Source organism: Pelobates fuscus, chromosome 1, assembly GCF_036172605.1.
Source record: "Pelobates fuscus isolate aPelFus1 chromosome 1, aPelFus1.pri, whole genome shotgun sequence".
NCBI lineage: Eukaryota > Metazoa > Chordata > Amphibia > Anura > Pelobatidae > Pelobates > Pelobates fuscus.
The window spans coordinates 203,461,802-203,482,128 of NC_086317.1; the positions used below are offsets into that span (position 1 = coordinate 203,461,802).

Below are 20,327 nucleotides of genomic sequence, written 5' to 3' on the forward strand. Positions count from 1 at the left end.
ATAATTTCTAAAGACTCTTACCCAGTTTTGAGATTAAAGGGACAATAGAGTCAACAGAACAACTTTAACTTAATTGAGTTCTGGTTTATAGGTCATGTCTCTACAGTCTCACTGCTCAATTCTCTGCTATTTAGGAGTTAAATCACTGTGTTTATGCACCCTAGTCACACCTCCTTGCATGTAACTGACACAGGCTTCCTTAACACATCCTGTAAAGAGTCATCTAATGTTTACACTTCAGTTATTTCAATTTCAGTGTAATTCAGAATTTCTTATCTGCTGCACTGTTAATAGTTTGCTAGACCTTGCAGGAGTCTCATACATGTCATTAAAGTTAAAATTACAGAGCAGGAAACAAAAACCTTTAAAATAAGTTAAATCTGATTAAAAGTGAAACCATTTTTTTTCATGCCGGCTGTGTCAATCACAGCCAAGGGAGGTGTGACTAGGGCTGCGTAAACAGAAACAAAAGTGATTTAACTCCTAAATGGCAGAGAATTGAGCAGTGAGACACTCAGGGGCACGACCTGAAGACAAAACTGCTTCATTAAGCTAAACTTTTTTTGGCAACTATAGTGTCCCTTTAAGGATGATAGATGCCGCTTGCATATCATTTTGAGAGGGGTACTCAGTACAAAACAGTGTCAAAAATATTTGTCATGCTAAGGAACCAAGATGTCTTTTAATTACTTATTCTTAAAGAGACACTGTAGAATTTTTGTCTGCTCCATTTAATTTAACTGGTTATAATGACTGGAGTCCACTGATTCTGTCATTTAATTTAGCATTAAACAGGTTTGAATGTTTTTATGTTTTACTGTTTAACGATCTGTGCTGTATGGCTATGAGGAAGTATTAGCCTGAGCAGCAATGGACACCTGTGATTAACTGAGAGTGTCAGCTGACTGCTTTTAGCCTATCAAAGATCCAACTGACGGAATGAATGTGTATAACTTCAAGGAAGTGTGTGATCTCTAACTTAGCCACACCTCCAGAAGGGGCTGGCCTGTGGGTGGCCAGGGACACTTATTTAGTGTTAAACTGCTCTTAAGCAGTTTAACACTGAATGGTGGGACAGTGCCAGGGGACTATAAACAATTCAAAGAGAGGAAGTAATGAATGCTGCAGCTAGACTGATTTTCCTATCCTGTCACTCTTCCACACCTCTCCCCTCTGTCAGTCCTTACATTGGCTTCCTGTATCCTATAGGAGTCAATTCAAGGTAATTATCCAGACCTAAAAGGACTGACCAATTCTAGCTCCTCCTATATCTCTTCACTGATCCATAGGTATGCCCCTTCTCGGTCTCTCCGCTCTGCACATTACCTTCTCCTGTCAGCCGCTCGCACCCATACGGCCAACTCACGCTTGCAGGACTTCTCGCAGGTGGCTTCTTTCCTATGGAATAGCCTGCCTACCACCATCAGGCTCTCACCTAGTCTTTAATCATTTAAAAAGTGCCTCAAAACCCATTTCTTTAGGAAAGCTTACAGACTCCCAGTGTAACCACTACCTCACATGCCTGTCCCTTGCTCTCTCCTAAAAGGCTGCGCTCTATTCTCTCCTCCTGCTCGTCTTCACTCCACCTTTTTTGATTGCCACCTCCTGTCTTGATTTGTTTTACACCCTACCTCCTATAGACTGTAAGCTCATTTGAGCAGGACCCTCTTCAACCTAGTGTTACTGTACGTTTTTGTAATTGTCTCATTTATTGTCAATGATAATATTGTAAAGCGCTATGGAATATGCTGGCACTACATAAATACCATTAATAATTATAATAATAATAATAATAATAATTAGTGGTTGTAGTGGCTACAGTTTCTCTTTAATTATTAGAAACACACTCATGTAATCTAAGTGCTGTTGATAGCCTCCTACTTTGTTCCTCATAGTGATAGAGGCATTTAATGATTCCATAATTTCGTCCATTGTGAATTTTCTTTACACTTTTTTATTACCGTATATACTCGAGTATAAGCCGAGTTTTTCAGCACATTTTTTGTGCTGAAAACCCCCAACTCGGCTTATACTCGAGTCATAGTCTGTATTATGGCAATTTGCATTGCCATAATACAGACTGGGGGGAGAGGGAGGCTGGCAGAGCTGTACTTACCTTTCCTGCAGCTCCTGTCAGCTCTCTCCTCCTCCGCGCCGTCCGTTCAGCACCTCGGTCAGCTCCCAGTGTAAGTCTCGCGAGAGCCGCGGCTCTCGCGAGACTTACACTGGGAGCTGACAGAGGGAGCTGCACAGACCGCGCGGAGGAGGAGAGAGCTGACAGGAGCTGCAGGAAAGGTAAGTACAGCTCTGCCAGCCCCCCTCTCCCCCCCACTGAACTACCAATGACACTGGACCACCAGGGAAGGAGCCCCCCTCCCTGCCATGTATCAAGCAGGGAGGGGGGACGAAAAAAATATATAATAAAAAAAATAATAATAATTAAATAATAAATAATAATACCAAAAAAAAAATAATAATATAAAAAAATAAAAATAAATAATAATTAATAATATATTAAATGCCCACCCCCACCAACACATACACAAACACACACTGCATCACACACACTGCATCACACACACTCACACTTCATTCATATACACACACTGCACTCATACACACACTGCACTCATACACACTGCACTCATACACACACTGCACTCATACACACACTGCACTCATACACACTGCACTCATACACACACACACTGCACTCATACACACACACTGCATTCATACACACACTGCATTCATACACACACTGCACTCACACACACTGCACTCATACACACACTGCATTCATACACACACTGCATTCATACACACACTGCACTACACACACTGCATCACACAAACTCACACTTCATTCATATACACACACTGCACTCACACACACTGCACTCACACACACTGCACTCACACACACTGCACTCACACACACTGCACTCACACACACACTGCACTCATACACACACACACTGCATTCATTATATACACACGGGAAATAAATATTCAATTAATATATACGCACACACACTGCACTCACACACTGCATACACACACACACACTGCACTCACACACACACACTGCACTCATACACGCACTGCACTCACACACTGCATTCATATACGCACTGCACTCATACGCACACACTGCATTCATACGCACACACTGCATTCATTATATACACACACTGTAAATAAATATTAATTTTTTTAGGATCTAATTTTATTTAGAAATTTACCAGTAGCTGCTGCATTTCCCACCCTAGTCTTATACTCGAGTCAATAAGTTTTCCCAGTTTTTGGGGGTAAAATTAGGGGCCTCGGCTTATATTCGGGTCGGCTTATACTCGAGTATATACGGTATTTAGTTATTCACAAAAACAACCTGTTTTCCGCACGTATTAACCAGTTTGTCTTCTTCAGAGTTTAGAAACCAACCTGCAGGTTCTGAACAAGATCCGCAAGAGTATACGAACCATACACTCATCAGGACTTTGTGAGTATATATGATTTTGTGGCGCCCCCCCCACCCAACCCTTCCCCGCCTTCTAAATACACAGACACACATTCAATGCCAGATACGCATACACTCGCTAACAGAAACACACACTCACTAACAGAAACACACACTCACTAACAGACAGACACACACACACTAACAGACACACACACACACTCACTAACAGACACACACAGACACACACTAACAGACACACACTCACTCACTAACAGACACACACTCACTCACTAACAGACACACACACTCACACTCACACTCAAACTAACAGACACACACTCACACACTAACACACACACACACACTAACAGACACACACTAACAGACATACACACACAGTCACTCACATTAACACACTCACTTTTTTTTTTATAACCCTCTCCCTCTCCCTGGGGTCTAGTGGTGCTGCTGGGCGGTCGGTAGCACTTTCCCCTGAGCTGTCTGCTCAGCTCCATCGCACCCGCAGAGTGATAACGTCATATTCTGACTCCCTGCATCACTCTGTGGCGCGCGAGGGAGCTGAGCAAACAGCTCAGGGGAAAGTGCTCGCTTGCCAGCGCCACCCGCCCGCTCGCCTGCCTGGCTTGTCAGTTAGCTGCAAGGCTAACAAGACATTTGCCCTGGGCATTTGGGGGCAACTTTTTTTGCCGCCCCCTGGAAGATGCTGCCCAAGGCAAATGCCTTGTTTGCCTCGCGGCTAAAACGTCCCTGGGCTTAGATACATATTTTGTATACGTGACAGACATTGCTTTAGAATAGCAAGAAGATGTACATCAGTGGAAACATGAATGCTGATGAATTTGTTTAAAGAAATTATTATTACAGACACACAAGGAAAACTGGTACACCGTCTTGAGATATTTGAGACTTATAAAACGATTTTAAGCTATCCACAGCTAGCATTACTGATATTACTACATTTTAGATATTAATCAGTTTTCGGTTATTCTATTAATATGAATCTTAGAGAATTCTATTCATCAAATTCAGCATTTTAGCTATAAATGAAAGAATGAAAGAATATACACAGTTTGCAGAAATGCTCATACTTTTTGTGAGTTCAGCTGAAATTAATTCCATAGGATATTAACACTATTTGGGCTTAACGTGAATTCAGTAGTAGTGGAGCAGTAGATTTTTTATTTGCCTGTTTCTAGTACACTGAGCTACAAAATCAGAAATAAGAAAGAGTGTGAGGAAGAAGAGAGGCAGAAAACATTAAATATAAATCCTATCCTATGCCCTAAACCTCCCACATGCAGGTACACAAATCAGAACACTATGAAAACGGAAGGTGTAGCAAAATCAATTAAATTAGGTGAATAGAATATGATATGCTAACCCAAAATTATTTAAAATCGTACTTATTTCATTTGTATATCAAATATATAAAAACAGGCTTCCCCAAACTCTGGCCCTCCAGATGTTGCTGAACTACAACTCCCATGAGTCTCAGCCTATCTATTTCATTCATAGAATCATGGGAGTTGTAGTTCAGCACAATCTGGAGGGCCGGAGTTTGAGGAAGCCTGTATAAAAACAAAAGAGGTTGTAAAGCTATACCCATAGACTTTTGCATTGCATCCGAAATTTAAATACATACCTTGCACCAAGTGTGAATGTGAGTGCCAATGCACAGTAAGTTGAACAGGTGGTAGATATGAATATATCAAATCACAGATACAGCGCATCTGGTGAGCTTCAGGCCAATTGACTCCCCATGGCAGGCTTTTGCATGTAAGTAAACATGCGCCTTCTTTTTCTTGTTTTTTTCCCCTTTCCATATTTGCTGTTTTGTAGGATTTACATAATCCATAGGTGTAGGTGTTTCCTATCGAGTGTGGACAAGAGTTTTGTTTTTGCAAAGTTTAGCAGTATTATGTCACAAAGAATTATGTTTTTTCAACTGATTACATTTTCACAGATCAGATGCCTGAAGGATTTCCATTTGCTTCAATGACTCCTTTCAAACTTGAAAAATATATTTCCCAATTTATTATTATTATTATTGGCATTTATATAGCGCCATTTTATTCTGGGGGGGGGGGGGGGTGGCGCGATTTAACATATGAGACAAACTATTACAAGTCTTGACAGAAATAATAGGCTGATGAGGACTCTGCTTAAAGAACGTACAATCTAGAGGAGGTGGGGTATAAAAACACAAAAGGAAGGGCACCATGGAGTAAGGTGGGAAAGTTGCAGAGTTGGAAGGTGAGAATGGGGTGTGGCCCTCTAAGAGAGAGTGAGAGATAGGTTTCAGAACTCATGGAGCTTTTACATCTTCTCTATTGCTAGTTACCAGAACCACATACTCTGCTAAAAAAAACAACTATATGGCTGCACTCACGTACAAATGTTGTTTTTTTTATATTTAACTCATTTTTTTTAGGAGAGATGGCATGTTTTTTTCAGGAATGTATTATTCTTTATGTAATTAGTGACTCTCATTTGCATGGTTGCCCCCTCCACAGCTCATGTTGATGCTCAGGAGGGGTATATCGAAGCTCTACAGTCTCTGGGCAGTAATCAGCTCTCCATGAACAACCATGAACTGTCCACTGGCTTTCTAAATCTATCTGTACTCTCACGGGAGCTGAGTTCACTCTTCAGTACTATGGTGAGTCAATGTGCTTTGGCTACGGTACACTGTTTCTCCCTTCCTCTAGTAGTCTTCACTATCCTTCCCATCTCTTCCCGTCATATTTTAATTCCCTTTCTCTCTTGTTTCCCCTCCCTCTATCCCTTTGACTACATATAACAGTGTACAGCGTACTGCATATTTTATTCACATATGGCTCCAATTAAGTTAAATACCAGTTCTTAAAGTGAAACATGTCCGGAAAGAGAGAGAGAGGGATTAAGAAAAGGGGAGAAAAGGGAAAATATGATAGAACTATGGAATGGTAGAAAGGGTTAGAATTATGATTTTTCTAAATGTGTACACTGATGTCAAACACTTCTTTACATCTTTTCGTGGTTGCAGATTCACAATCTGAACAGCATTTTATCATTCCCATTGGACTCCTTATTGCGTGGGGATTTAAAAGATGGAAGATTGGTAAGTTAGAACTTTTCTGTGCTTTCAACAATTGCATACTTATTTTTTCTAAATCTCTTAATATTTGGCTCCTCTTTTACATGTCTATATGGAACCCTTCCTATTACTGCAGGAGCTAAGAAAACAGACAGACCGAAGCTGGAAGGAATATGAGATTAAAGTGTAAGAATACACTTTTATTAATAACATGTTTGTTAGCAATATACTGTTGTGGGGGCAATGGGGGACTTGACTGCATCAATTTAAAAAAAAAAAATATTTGTTTTGGAAGATGGACACGAGAGCCAATTAGATATTATTGAGATCATTACTTGCATTGACTGGAATGATGCATTGGATATTGGGGAAGGGCTATTAAATAGCACTGGCTGATGGGAGACAGCAATGTAAGAGTACTGTATGCTGGGGTTAAGCAATGCTAGCCAATCATGGGTTTCAGATGAGATGAGGAGGTTAATAGGATTGTGCTTGGTGCTTACAGATATGGCTTGTAAAGAGCACTATATTCTTACAGGTCGAAGAAAACCCGCTCTTCCGGGTCTCGTGTTGAAACAGAAACCGCTGATGAGACTGACAAAGAACGGAAATTATTTCAGCTGCACTTGTGTGAGGTGAGGTGTTCAAAGGAAATAGTACTGAGTGGAGGTAAAGATAATTCATATAATTAGGGGAAACAAAAACAGTACCTGGATAGAAATGCTATCCCTTGTAACCTAAACTGCGAATGTACTCACTAAATAAGGAGTTGCAAAGAACTGAAAATGGAGTACAAATTCTTAGGGCAAATTGATAATAGTGATTCTCCAGTAGCTGATTTATTTTGGCTTAAAATGTGGACTTACTTCATAATAACTGACAACAATTGCTAACTTTTCATGATTCTTGGTTTGTGAATAAACCCCCCCACAAATGTCTGTTTTTCAGTTTCAAAAGATATAAAACGTGTGCTATATGTACTATTCAGTGGTAAATAAGCGGTAACACGGATACATCAAGTAGAATGTTGCTCTTCTAACAAATACCTTAAAGGACCACTCCAAACCCATAAAGCACAAATGGAGCTTGCTGAATGCAATGTCCTATTTTTACCCCAGTTTATAAAAGTGCGAATTTCTATCATAAATCATCACTGTTATAAAGACATTATGGAGCCCCGTCTGGCTGATAAACAGTCAATGAGTCTTGCTGCCTCCTTCTATTAGATTCTCTGAGCTAACAAATGCATGCATGTAGTGGTTGGGCGTATATCTGCTAAATAGTGATTTTCTTTTTAAAATAAAAAATTAGTTTGTAATTGTCCTTTAAACGTGCAAAATTAGATGTTATTTATTAATCTGCGAGTTGATTAAAAAAACAATAAAACTACTACACACAAAGACTGCTGTCAACATATGTAATCTTGATAGAAAAAGTAGTATACTGTTACTAAAAGTACTGTAGGGCTGTGTTTAAGTTTAGAACTAGTTAAATGACAATTAATAAAAGGTAGCAAAAATACCTTGGGCAGTGAAAGTGGGAAAAACTGCCATCTTCACTTATTTTGTTCTCTATTTTCCTTCCTCTTATACTTGTTACTCTAAGTGTTCTTTTACACATTCCTTCTCTCTTCCCAGTATCTCCTCAAATTGGGTGAAGCGCAGGTGAAGCAGGGTCCTGATTTCCTCCAGTGCCTCATCAAATTCTTCCATGCGCAACGCAAGTAAATATATAAGTCTATTTTCTTTTCACAGAATGCATATCTTATCTAATTTTGTTTCCTCTGTTCCTTCTCTCAGCCTATTGCTCCTCACTTATATGTCACCATCCATTTTTTTTATTATTCTCCCTGGCATCTTCACCAGCCCTAATTGTCTTGTTTAGTTTTTTCCAGGATGGGCTAAATGCTGTGCAGAGTCTCCTACCGTTTATAGACAAATTGTCAACTTCCCTGCATACTGTGAGTTTTACTCTCCATTTAACTGCAGCAGGGGTGTCCATCTCTAATATATATATATATATATATACAATATAGCTCTTTGGAGGTGTCACAGACTCTTGAATGTACTGATCTCCTCCTTAATTGTCCCTCCAGATTCATCAGACACAGGATGAAGAATTAAAACAACTTTCAGAACTTCGAGATAACTTGCAGAAACAGCTACAGATAGAAAACAAGGAGGTGAGTAAGAGGAGCAAGGTTGTGCTAGGAAATGGTTCAATTCCCATACCCCCATGTCAATCTTTCTTCCTTAGGATGGGTTAAGCAGAAAAGATTCTGGCACTGGGTATAGTTTGCACCAACATCAAGGTGATAAGCAGCATGGCACAGAAAAATCTGGGTTTTTGTACAAGAAGAGTGAAGGGTGAGACCCCAAATATTCTCTTTCATCATGTAATTTTACCTATCCATATAATGTCTCCTTGTCATTCATTTTCTCTCTGTCTTTCTCTCTCTTCATAAAACATCTCATTATAACATCTTCTATCTCCATATAACCTCTCCCTATAACTCCTCTTATTATTATATTTAAATAGCGCCAGCACTTATATCGCCATATAACCTCTCTATAACTCCTCCTATCTCTCTATATAAACTTTGTCTATAACTCCTCCTATCTCTCTGTATAACCTATCCATATAACTCCTCCTATCTCTCCATATAAACTCTCTCTATAACTCCTCTTATTACTCCATATAACCTCTCCCTATAACTCCTCCTATCTCTCCATATAACCTCTCCCTATAACTCCTCCTATCTCTCCATATAACCTATCCCTATAACTCCTCCTATCTCTCTGTATAACCTATCCATATAACTCCTCCTATCTCTCTATATAAACTCTGTCTATAACTCCTCCTATCTCTCTGTATAACCTATCCATATAACTCCTCCTATCTCTCCATATAAACTCTCTCTATAACTCCTCTTATTACTCTATATAACCTCTCCCTATAACTCCTCCTATCTCTCCATATAACCTCTCCCTATAACTCCTCTTATCTCTCCATATAACTTTTCCCCATAACAACTCCTAGTTCTCCATATAACATCTCTGTATAACTCCTCCTATCTCTTTATATAACCTCTCTCTATAACTCCTCCTGTCTTTCCATATAACCTCTCCCTATAACTCCTCTTATCTCTCCATATAACATCTCTGTATAACTCCTCCTATCTCTCCATATAACCTCTCTCTATAACTCCTCCTGTCTTTCCATATAACCTCTCCCCATAACTCCTCCTATCTCTTCATATAACCTCTCCCTATAACTCCTCCTATCTCTCCATATAACCTCTCCCTATAACTCCTCCTATCTCTCTATATAACCTCTCCCTATAACTCCTCCTATCTCTCTATATAACCTCTCCCTATAACTCCTCCTATCTCTCTATATACCCTCTATCTATAACTCCTCCTATCTCTCTATATAAACTCTCTCTATAACTCCTCTTATCTCACTATATAACCTCTCTATAACTCCTCTTATCTCTCCATATAACTTCTCCCCATAACATCTCCTAGTTCTCCATATAACATCTCTGTATAACTCCTCCTATCTCTTGATATAACATATTCCTGTAATTCCTACAGTCTCTTTATGTAATCTGCATGCATGTGATTGTGTGCTTTTGTATGTATGCATGTATGAAACAAAGCTTATTTGATTATTTTTAAGCGTGACTCCTGAGTATTCACTCTGTTATTTTAGTTATTTGGTAAATAGGCTAAAAAAGCAGTGATATACCGTATTTTACCGTGTATAAGATGCCCCATGTATAAGACAACCCATATTTTTGTGCCCAAAATTAAAAAAATCTATATTTTAAACATCAAATAGAACAACTTTGATATTTTAGAGGTGATTTCTGAGGAGAACAACACACTTTTGATTCTCATTCTCATTCAAAAGAGGATCGTTAGGAGGGAGGCCAGGTATGTCTGTGGGCCGTGGCACACTGAAATGTGGCAGGCGCCATCTTAGCTTAAGCCCTGCACATAAGTGTTCTTTTCAACCTCTACAGTGACATTCCGTGTATAAGATGATCTCCAATTTTAGACTAAAAAAATGAAGTAAAAACATAGTCTTATACATGGAAAAATACAGTAATTAGAAATGTTCCCTGGAAGTCCCTTTACCTAAAAAAATGATTTATCCTTACAGTATTCGTAAAGTTTGGCAGAAGAGGAAATGTGGCGTGAAATATGGATATCTAACGATATCTCACAGCACGGTGAGTTACAAATGGAGCAAACGTTGATATACCTCTGTAATATTTTTTATATACATAAGGAATGAGAGCACAGGTCTGCAGAAAAACATGTGTTAGCAACTAGAACTTACAGCCACTAGGTTAAAGACCTCTAGGGTCTTTATCAAGATGTGAAATGAACATACATGTTGAATATATTGAATATTTATGAAATCTCATGAATAAAACAAATGAGAAACTCACCAATACCAGTAAGTGAAGTGCTCCAAGTGTCAACAAACAGAGTGTAGGAAGTGTAAGTCGAAACATTGATGTTACAATGTAATTATTGATTGCTACATGTTTTTTTTTTTTTTTGCAAGATCCGTGAATGGCCTCATTACTTTGGAATGTATATTATTATTATTGTCATTTATATAGCGCCAACATATTCCGCGATGCTTTTTTAACAATACAAAACGTTACAGGAACTTACAATCTAATCTCTATATATTGTGACTTGAGAGGCACTCAACAGAGACTGGTTATCCAATTTTAGACAAGAGTGCCAGATAACAATTTCTGTAATATTTATTTATTTTACAGTTTTTGTATAATGCTTTTATCCAAAATACTTTACCAAATAACACTGGTAATTATACAGACAGGGGGATATATAATTAGACACAATGGTAAGAAAGAAGAAACGTATCCTACTGTTGACTTCAACCTCTTGCAAGGTGCTACGAAAGAATGCCCATGGGCTTACAATATGCAGGTTTGAACTTTGGAAGGGAATTTTTTGTTAAAATCCCAGGTGTTTTCAGAAACAAGCGTTTTAGAGTTTTAGAGTGCCTGAGGCAGTATGTGTGCATGCAGCCTTGAAACAAGTTTAACAGAGATTGAGAATGCCACTATCCAGGTAATAGAGAGAGGCAGATAATCTGTATGTTTAATACAACCAGGATACAAGCTACCATCACTGTGACCGCGCCGCTGTGTTTCAGTCAATTAAGCCATTTATTGCTGCTATGGGACTAAGAGTGCCTGTGTGTTAATAGAGTGAGCCTGAGTCACTGTCACTGTGTCGTTTTATAATAGGAAGAGACTGAGGCTGCAACTGGGTAATAGAGAAAGTCAGACTGTCCCAGTTTAACAGAAAGCTGATAAGGCTGCTCCTGTGTTTCTGCCAATGTGCCTTAGATATGCCAGGAATGCTACTGTGTTTGTGTAATAGAAAGAGACTTACCGTACTAAATTTGGGTAAGTCTCTTTCTATTATTACTTAAATTATTAGAGAGACTAATACTACCATTATGTTTTTGTAATTTAGAGAAACCGAGACTAGCACTGCAATATTGGAAGAGTTTAATATAAGGATGCCAGGTGCATCTTGTTTTTCTGTAAAGTTATGGTCAATATCTGAAAAGTGCTAGCCTTCAGAATGGACACTTCATATGCTGCTACAATTAATCTTGTTTATTAGGCAGTGCTTACCAAAGGAACCACTATGATTAATTAATTTACGATAGAGAATATTCTTCATTATTCTGTTCTGCATTATTCTGGACGCTGTTTTATTCATACACTGCTGGGTAAAATGAATGTGTCCAGAAATATACAGCCCTTCTGGCTACTGTAAGCTGAAAATGCTGTGAAATCAATAGTGGCAGAGCATGCCTGTATGATATTAATACAAAAAAACAAGTCCTGCGGTCAAACTCCCATCACTCCTGGGCAGCAGCAACGACTATAGTACACATCAGCCCCAATACATACAGTAAAAATCAAAGAAAAAAGTTACCTGTGCTCTTCCCAAATCCCTATGTATATTTAAACAAATGGAGGTTATTTAGTTTCTCCAATGACCATGAGAGAGTTTAGCTCCCCTGCCACGTCAAGGCAAACATCTCAGGTGGGTCCTACACTAACCTTTCACCTTGTTTCCATGAGCTTCTGGCAAAGATATCTCTAATGAGACAGAAAGGGGTATTTTTTTTTACATACACCCCTACATGCTTATTAACCCTTAATAAGGAACACATTGGATGGGCGGCAGCATTGTGACGTAGCTGTGTGATACAATACAAATACAAAAAAACAAGTCATGCGCTCAAACTACCATCACTCCTGGGCGGCAGCAACGACCATAGTACACATCAGCCCCAATACATACAGTAAAAACCAAAGAAAAAGTTAAAACCCATCCCATGTGTTCCTTTTTAGCATGTAGGGAGGTATATAAAAATATACCCCTTTCTCATTAGAGATATCTTTGCCAGAAGCTCAAGGAAACAAGGTTAGAGGTTAGCGTAGGACCCACCTGAGAGGTTTGCCTTGACGTGGCAGGGGGGCTAAACTCTCTCATGGCCATTGGAGAAACTAAATAACCTCCATTTGTTTAAATATAAATAGGGATTTGGGAAGAGCACAGGTAAAGTTTTCTTCTGCTTTTTACTGTATGATATTATAATAGAGAAAGGCTGAGAGTACTACTGTGCAACACAGACTCTGAGACTGCTACTGTATGATATAGAGAGGAAGAGACTGCTGCTGTGTAATACAGAGTTTGAGGACACAGATGTGTAATAGCGAGAGGCTAAGGCTGCATCTGTGTAGTATGGAGGCAAAGACTGCTGCTGCTTCAAATATAGTCTTGGGGCCCAACTGTGTAATAGAGAGAAGATGAGACAGAGCAGAGACTGCTGCTTTTCAGTTGTCAAAAATCTATTAAACCATACACAGTAGTATCAGACTGTTCCCTATCAAATGGAAAGAAAGCGGAGATCTCAAAAAAAAGGCAAGGATCGCCAACATGGGGAGAAATCATAGAGGAGAGCAGGAGATAAGAGTGTGAGCTATGCTGTCATCGGGACTTGCATGACAGCACAGCTCACACTCTTATCGCTAGTCTAGATATAGTTACAGTAATAGAGAGAGTCTGACATTGCCTGCGTGTAATACAGAGGTCAAGACTGCTGCTGTATTACGTAGATCGCTACTGTGTTATATACTCCTATAATAGAGAGAGGCTGAGATTGCCACTGGGTTTCAGTAATGTTTCAAGCTTAGATACTGCCAGAGTCTAACAGGGAGAGCCTGAGTCTGCCCCTATTTTTTAGGCATAGAAAGATGCTGACACTTCCACTGTGTAGTAGAGAGATACTGTATTTGCCACTCCGTTTCTGTGAGAGAGACTGAGGCTGTCACATTTCTATAGCTGAGAGAGTGCCTGAGATTTCCAATGTACTTCTGTAGAAAGAAACAAACTGCTGCTCTGTACTAGAGAGGGGGCTTCAGACCTCCATTGTATGAGACAATCCAAGCCCAAGAATGCCAATTCATAACAGAGAGGCTGCCTCCATGAAAATCATATACAGATAACAATTGTAATGCAAAATCCCAGCAGCAGTAGAAATCAAGAGGCATTTCATTGGTTTCCATGGGGATTGCTCTTTTTAAAAAAAAAAATATTTAAACTAGATTTTCTCATATATACAATTATTTTGTTAGCAATAGATGTTGGAATGGATATTGTAGTTATTATGTATATACACAAATTCTGGATCAAAGATCAGTCACCATGGAAACCAATAATATGTTAGTTTCGTTTTTCTGCAGAATTGCTCAAGTCTGTGTAATAGAAACTTACAGGGACACTGTGCATTTGTAGGAGAGGTAAATGATCACTGTCATTGTATATTTGCAAAAGAGGCTGACACTGTCTTTCTGTTTGTCATAGAGCAATGCTGGTTATGTGCATAAAGTTATATTTCAAAGAAAACGTGTTTTATAATGGACAGGTTAAACTACCCAAATGTCTGTTATCACTGGGAACAATCAATATTTCTGTTTATTCAAGACTTTCACTAATGCCATATTTTAATTGGACACGTAGCAAAGTACACAGGTGTGGATAGGAACAAATTACAATTACAGAAAAACACCCATCTCAAACAATTGTATGCATACTCATTAAAGGGACACTACAGGTACCCAGGATTGCTAGATTGCAGGATTAACTCCTTCTCTAGTGGCTGTCTTCGAGAGTTTTACTTTATGAAACGTCACTGATCATCCTCACGTCTTGCAGGATGTCCAGTGTCTTGGAAAACCCTGTAGGAAAGCATTGATTCAATGCTTTTCTATGGAAAAGCCCTAATGGAAGCACGGTGCTCAGCGAGCATGCCTATCAGGTCCCTTCAAACCGCTGACTTTGCAGTTGGAAGATCCTGAGTGCTGAAATCAGGTAAGTGAAGGAAAGGGTTTTAATCCATTCATGATAGGGAGGGACAGGTCACAATGGAGGCAGAGGGACACTATAATGTTAGAATACAGTTTTGTATTCCTTGCACTATAGTGTTCCTTTTCATTTTGTAAACGTTCTCACGGTTTAAACATAATACTAAGATCAATTGTCCAAAGATCACAAAGATTTGCCATCATACTCTAACCATTGATTAGATGGATAGTCAATACATTGTTAAAAGACCACTATAGGCACCCAGACCACTTCAGCTTAATAAAGTGGTCTGGGTGCCAGGTCCATCTAGGATTAACCCTTTCTGCTGTAAACATAGCAGTTTCAGAGAAACTGCTCAGTTTACCTATGGGTTAATCCAGCCTCTAGTGGCTGTCTCATTGACAGCCGCGAGAGGCGCTTCCGCGCTTCTCACTTTGATTTTCACAGCGTCAATGAGACTGTCTAAATGCTCGCGCGGCTCTTGCCGCGCATGCGCATTCAGCCGATGACATCAGAAGAGGGAGGAGAGCCCCAGCGCCGAGGTAGCCCGGCGCTGGAAAAAAGGTAAGGGATTAACCCCTTCCTCCCCCTTCAGGGCCACGGGAGTGGGACCCTGAGGGTGGGGGCACCCTCAGGGCACTATAGTGCCAGGAAAACGAGTTTGTTTTCCTGGCACTATAGTGGTCCTTTAAACACAGATCTGCACACCCGTCAAGCTATAAGACTTGCTTTTCCCACAGAAATCTCAAATTTACTGTGATGTTACTACTGCAAACAATATGGGTAGGCATATGCAAATTAGTTGAACAAAGAATCGTGGGTAGGCAACCGTTGCACTCTGGATGTTGTGTGACATCTTACTTGATACTCTACACGTTGTCAGCATTATGGCTGTAAGAGCATAGAAACATAGAAACATAGAAACATAGAATGTGACGGCAGATAAGAACCATTTGGCCCATCTAGTCTGCCCAATTGTCTAAATACGTTCATTAGTCTCTGGCCTTATCTTACAGTTAGGATAGCCTTATGCCTATCCCACGCATGCTTAAACTCCTTTACTGTGTTAACCTCTACCACTTCAGCTGGAAGGCTATTCCATGCATCCACAACCCTCTCAGTAAAGTAATACTTCCTGATATTATTTTTAAACCTTTGTCCCTCTAATTTAAGACTATGTCCTCTGGTTGTGGTAGTTTTTCTTCTTTTAAATATAGTCTCCTCCTTTACTGTGTTGATTCCCTTTATGTATTTAAATGTTTCTATCATATCCCCCCGTCTCGTCTTTCCACCAAGCTATATATGTTAAGATCCTTTAACCTTTCCTGGTAAGTTTTATCCTGCAATCCATGAACCAGTTTAGTAGCCCTTCTTTGAACTCGCTCTAAGGTATCAATATCCTTCTGAAGATACGGTCTCCAGTACTGCGTACAATACTCCAAGTGAGGTCTCACCAGTGTTCTGTACAATGGCATGAGCACTTCCCTCTTTCTACTGCTAATACCTCTCTCTATATAACCAAGCATTCTGCTAGCATTTCCTGCTGCTCTATTACATTGTCTGCCTACCTTTAAGTCATCAGAAATAATTACCCCTAAATCCCTTTCCTCAGATGTTGCGGTTAGGGCTCTATCAAATATTCTGTATTCTGCCCTTGGGTTTTTACGTCCAAGATGCATTATCTTGCACTTATCCACATTAAATGTCAGTTGCCACAACTCTGACCATTTTTCTAGTTTACCTAAATCATTAGCCATTTGGCTTATCCCTCCTGGAACATCAACCCTGTTACATATGGGAGATGTAGTCCACAACATCTGGAATGCTGAAGGTTGCCTTGACCCGGATTTAGACTATTTAATAATGCGTTAAATTGAGCACTGCAATGTGTTCATCAGTCAGTATATTTAGTGCTGGGGTATTATGTGCGTTTGCAAAGTCTCAGTAATTTTAGGATTATAGCAGAACGATTGTGAGGTTCCGAGTGTAGTAGATAGAATGATATTGGCTCCATTGATTGTTAAATGGCTGAGACTACGGCTGCAGCTAGGATTCCACAGATGTCACACATTTTTAACACTCCTGCAGTGAGATGTGATAGATCAGGCTTTTGATAAGTTTACTGCAAGACTGCACTTGTCTCCTTTGCAAGAGTAGCTAGGTAAGCCTATGTAGCAGGTGGTGATAGAGCTAACACGTTTTTTTGAGGCTGTCAGTGCACTAGATCAGCTGAGAGTGCGGCAGACAAAATAAAAATGTATTTGCTGGATGATTGGTCAGTCTTATAGGTCATTATAAAATGTTACTACTGTGGCTGTATCATATGTTTGTTACATAGTTATACAGGTTGAAAGAAGTCAATTAATTTCAACATTGCACCATTTTCTGTTTCTGCTATTAATCTAGCAGAGGCAAAAAAACAGTTGGAAGTAATTTTCAATTTCACCTCAAAGGGGTATAACATTCCTTAAAGGACCACTATAGGCACCCAAACCACTTCAGCTCAATGAAGTGGTCTGGGTGCCAGGTCCATCTAGGATTAACCCTTTCTGCTGTAAACAGAAACTGCTATGTTTACCTATGGGTTAATCCAGCCTCTAGTAGCTATTCACAGTGAGAAGACGCCAGTGTCCATAGGAAAGCATGCTTTCGTATGAGACTGGCTGAATGCGCGCGCGGCTCTTGCCGCGCATGCGCATTCAGCCGATGATGGAAGAAGAGGGAGGAGATTCTCCAGCACCGAGGGAACCCGGCACTGGAGAAAGGTGAGTGTTTAGCCCCTTCCTCTGCATCCAGCCCGGCGGGAGGGGGACCCTGAGGGTGGGGGCACCCTCAGGGCACTATAGTGCCAGGAAAACGAGTATGTTTTCCTGGCACTATAGTGGTCCTTTAATTCCTTCTTGATTCCAATATGTCAGCCAGATTTTTCCTTGGATCATCAAACTGCTATCTTCCATATTAACTATCAATTGATTAAATATTCCATTGTTCTATAAATAAAAAAAAAAATCAATACTTTGTTTAAATTTTTTTTATTATTCATACTGTAAAGAAAATGTACCCCTGCCACAGATCTATTTGTGAACAGGTTACTAGAGAGTTCTTAGTTCTGTCCCTTTTATATGTATGTATGTTTATACTATTAGCATACCTCCTCTGATTACCCCTTTTTTTTTAGGTTATCAAATACAATTATTCTAGCCTTTCTTCATAACGGTCTTCCATTCCCCAATTATTGTAGCTTACCTCTGTCCTTTTTACAGTTCCATTTAAACCCTTCAAATAAAGAAGTTAAAACGACCACATATTCAACATTTTATCATTTTTGTGTAGGGCAAAGCCTTATTGGCTTTAGTTATACTTACGTATTTAATTTATTGATAGATTTTTTAATTTTTTTTATATGTGATGCATTTTTTTATATTTTCATATTTTGAAAAAAACAACAACATGTTTATACAAAACATTAAATCATTTGAAAAATATACTTAAAAATAACAAATCAAAGCCAAGGTCAGAAAATGCTATTGTCTTAAAACTGGGCCTAAACTGTGATTTCATAATGAATTTTCTGACATCAAGGTCAATAGGTTAATATTGCAAGGATAATGGAATAAGCAGTAGAGGACTTTAGTAGGACATCAGTAGGGGACTATCAACACAACAGAAGAACAATATAACTGGCCTGTTGAAGGTTGTAAGCTCCTCCTATCCCTCTATCTTACAGGAAACAATGTTAATAAACTTTATTAATGTTAATAAATGTTATGTATTGATTCTAGCGCTCTAAAGCGACCCCTTTTTTTCTAGTGTTTTCCTTAGTACAGGAGGGCTGGGCATGCAGTTGTACTCTTTCAAAAGGCTGGAGACCACAATATTAGTACCAGGGTACTACTTGTTCCAGCACTAAATTTGATTTGAATGGGCCATTCTCGATTCCTAGTTACATATGGCTCCCGTGGGACTCCAGTGTGCAAATGCTGTTTGTGCAGGGAAGACATTTAACCACTAATAACTTGGATGTTGATATAGCAAACAATGTTTAGTATACAGTTTAGTTGTACAACTGTAGTAAAGAATAAAACACCACTCCTGTAAGGGCAGTCTAAGCTTCATGTCTGCCCATTTTAGTGATTACGTTGCTTGGTATTCTAGTGAATTATCAATGAGACTTAATTTGGGTCCAGACCCAGAGGCTAAGAATCACTGCTCAAGACCTCTCCAGTCTCTCCACCACATATTCCACCTCAACCAACCTATGGATACTCCTCCCCCCCACAGTTCATTTCTTGTGTACGTACTCCCACTCCGGCTAAATTTTACTTACCATAGTATAATCATTAGCCTTACACTTTATTGAAACAGGTGGTTGTTGGTTGTTTTAGATACCATGCTATATTTGGTTTTGATCCTGAATAAATTTGTGTATGTTACTCGATTTGAGCTTCTCAATCCTTCCATCTCCATTTAAGTGATATTGAATATGTTTTATATTTCTATTTTTAAATGGTCATGCTGTATCATCCAATTCATTCTGTATTTATTTATTCTGCCTCACTCTACAATGTCCTACTGACTGTAGTAGAACTAATAAGTGATTCATGATATGTTACTGGCATATGGTTATAATATTTTGCAACAGTTTAAAGATGTTAGCAAATCAAGCATGAACTTTTCCATCTGATCTAGTTCCTTCCATATGGAGTGTTGTAAAATTAGTTTAAATGTAGTATTTTGTATTATGTGCATTCATAAATCTTTTTATCTGGATTACGTTGACTAGGAGACTTATTTACAAAATTTGTGTCGAAATAACCAAGGTAATACAATTCTCCAACTCTATTAGAGCTATGCTGGCTTATATTTTGCATATTGGTTGTTTTTGCAACAGGAATCACAGTATAGTAAATAAAGACCAATAGCTGGGCTTTGACACTGATATTGTAGACTGCTAATAATACTTTATGTCGACTTTTCTCATTCTCTGTGTTTCACATTTATATGTCACAGTGGTAGTTCAGATTAAGGTTGAAAGTGACGCTGTAGTTGGTGCTTGTACCAGGGTCACCTCAGTATTATGTTGTCTTCTAAATCATACTTGGAATGTGTCAAGATATTGAAAGTTGACAGACAGATTTCTAAAAATTAGGTTGCAACAACTTTTTCAATGACTTCTTTTAGAAAATAATATTGCTTTATCTACTCGTTGTCTTAACGTAACCAATTAAAATGGTATTGTCACTTGTGCAGCTTTTTCATTTTTTGCAAAGCCCCACAAGGTGACATGTCAACGATGATGACCAAGTAGGCAGCAGAAAGGGAGATATAC

The 20,327-nt window shown here is 39.1% G+C and overlaps 1 protein-coding gene across 1 annotated transcript in view; it reads left to right on the forward strand.

The window, feature by feature from the left end:
* The window catches only part of LOC134610685 (arf-GAP with SH3 domain, ANK repeat and PH domain-containing protein 3-like), a 208,792-nt gene that overhangs the window by 12,942 nt on the left and 175,523 nt on the right, over positions 1–20,327 (forward strand). Inside the window, exons 2-11 of the mRNA XM_063453797.1 lie at positions 3,430–3,502; positions 5,998–6,143; positions 6,510–6,584; positions 6,697–6,746; positions 7,099–7,195; positions 8,198–8,283; positions 8,445–8,520; positions 8,656–8,742; positions 8,817–8,926; positions 10,728–10,797. Coding sequence (XP_063309867.1) covers positions 3,430–3,502; positions 5,998–6,143; positions 6,510–6,584; positions 6,697–6,746; positions 7,099–7,195; positions 8,198–8,283; positions 8,445–8,520; positions 8,656–8,742; positions 8,817–8,926; positions 10,728–10,797 — 870 coding nt within the window. The remainder of the gene's footprint in view (positions 1–3,429; positions 3,503–5,997; positions 6,144–6,509; positions 6,585–6,696; positions 6,747–7,098; positions 7,196–8,197; positions 8,284–8,444; positions 8,521–8,655; positions 8,743–8,816; positions 8,927–10,727; positions 10,798–20,327) is intronic.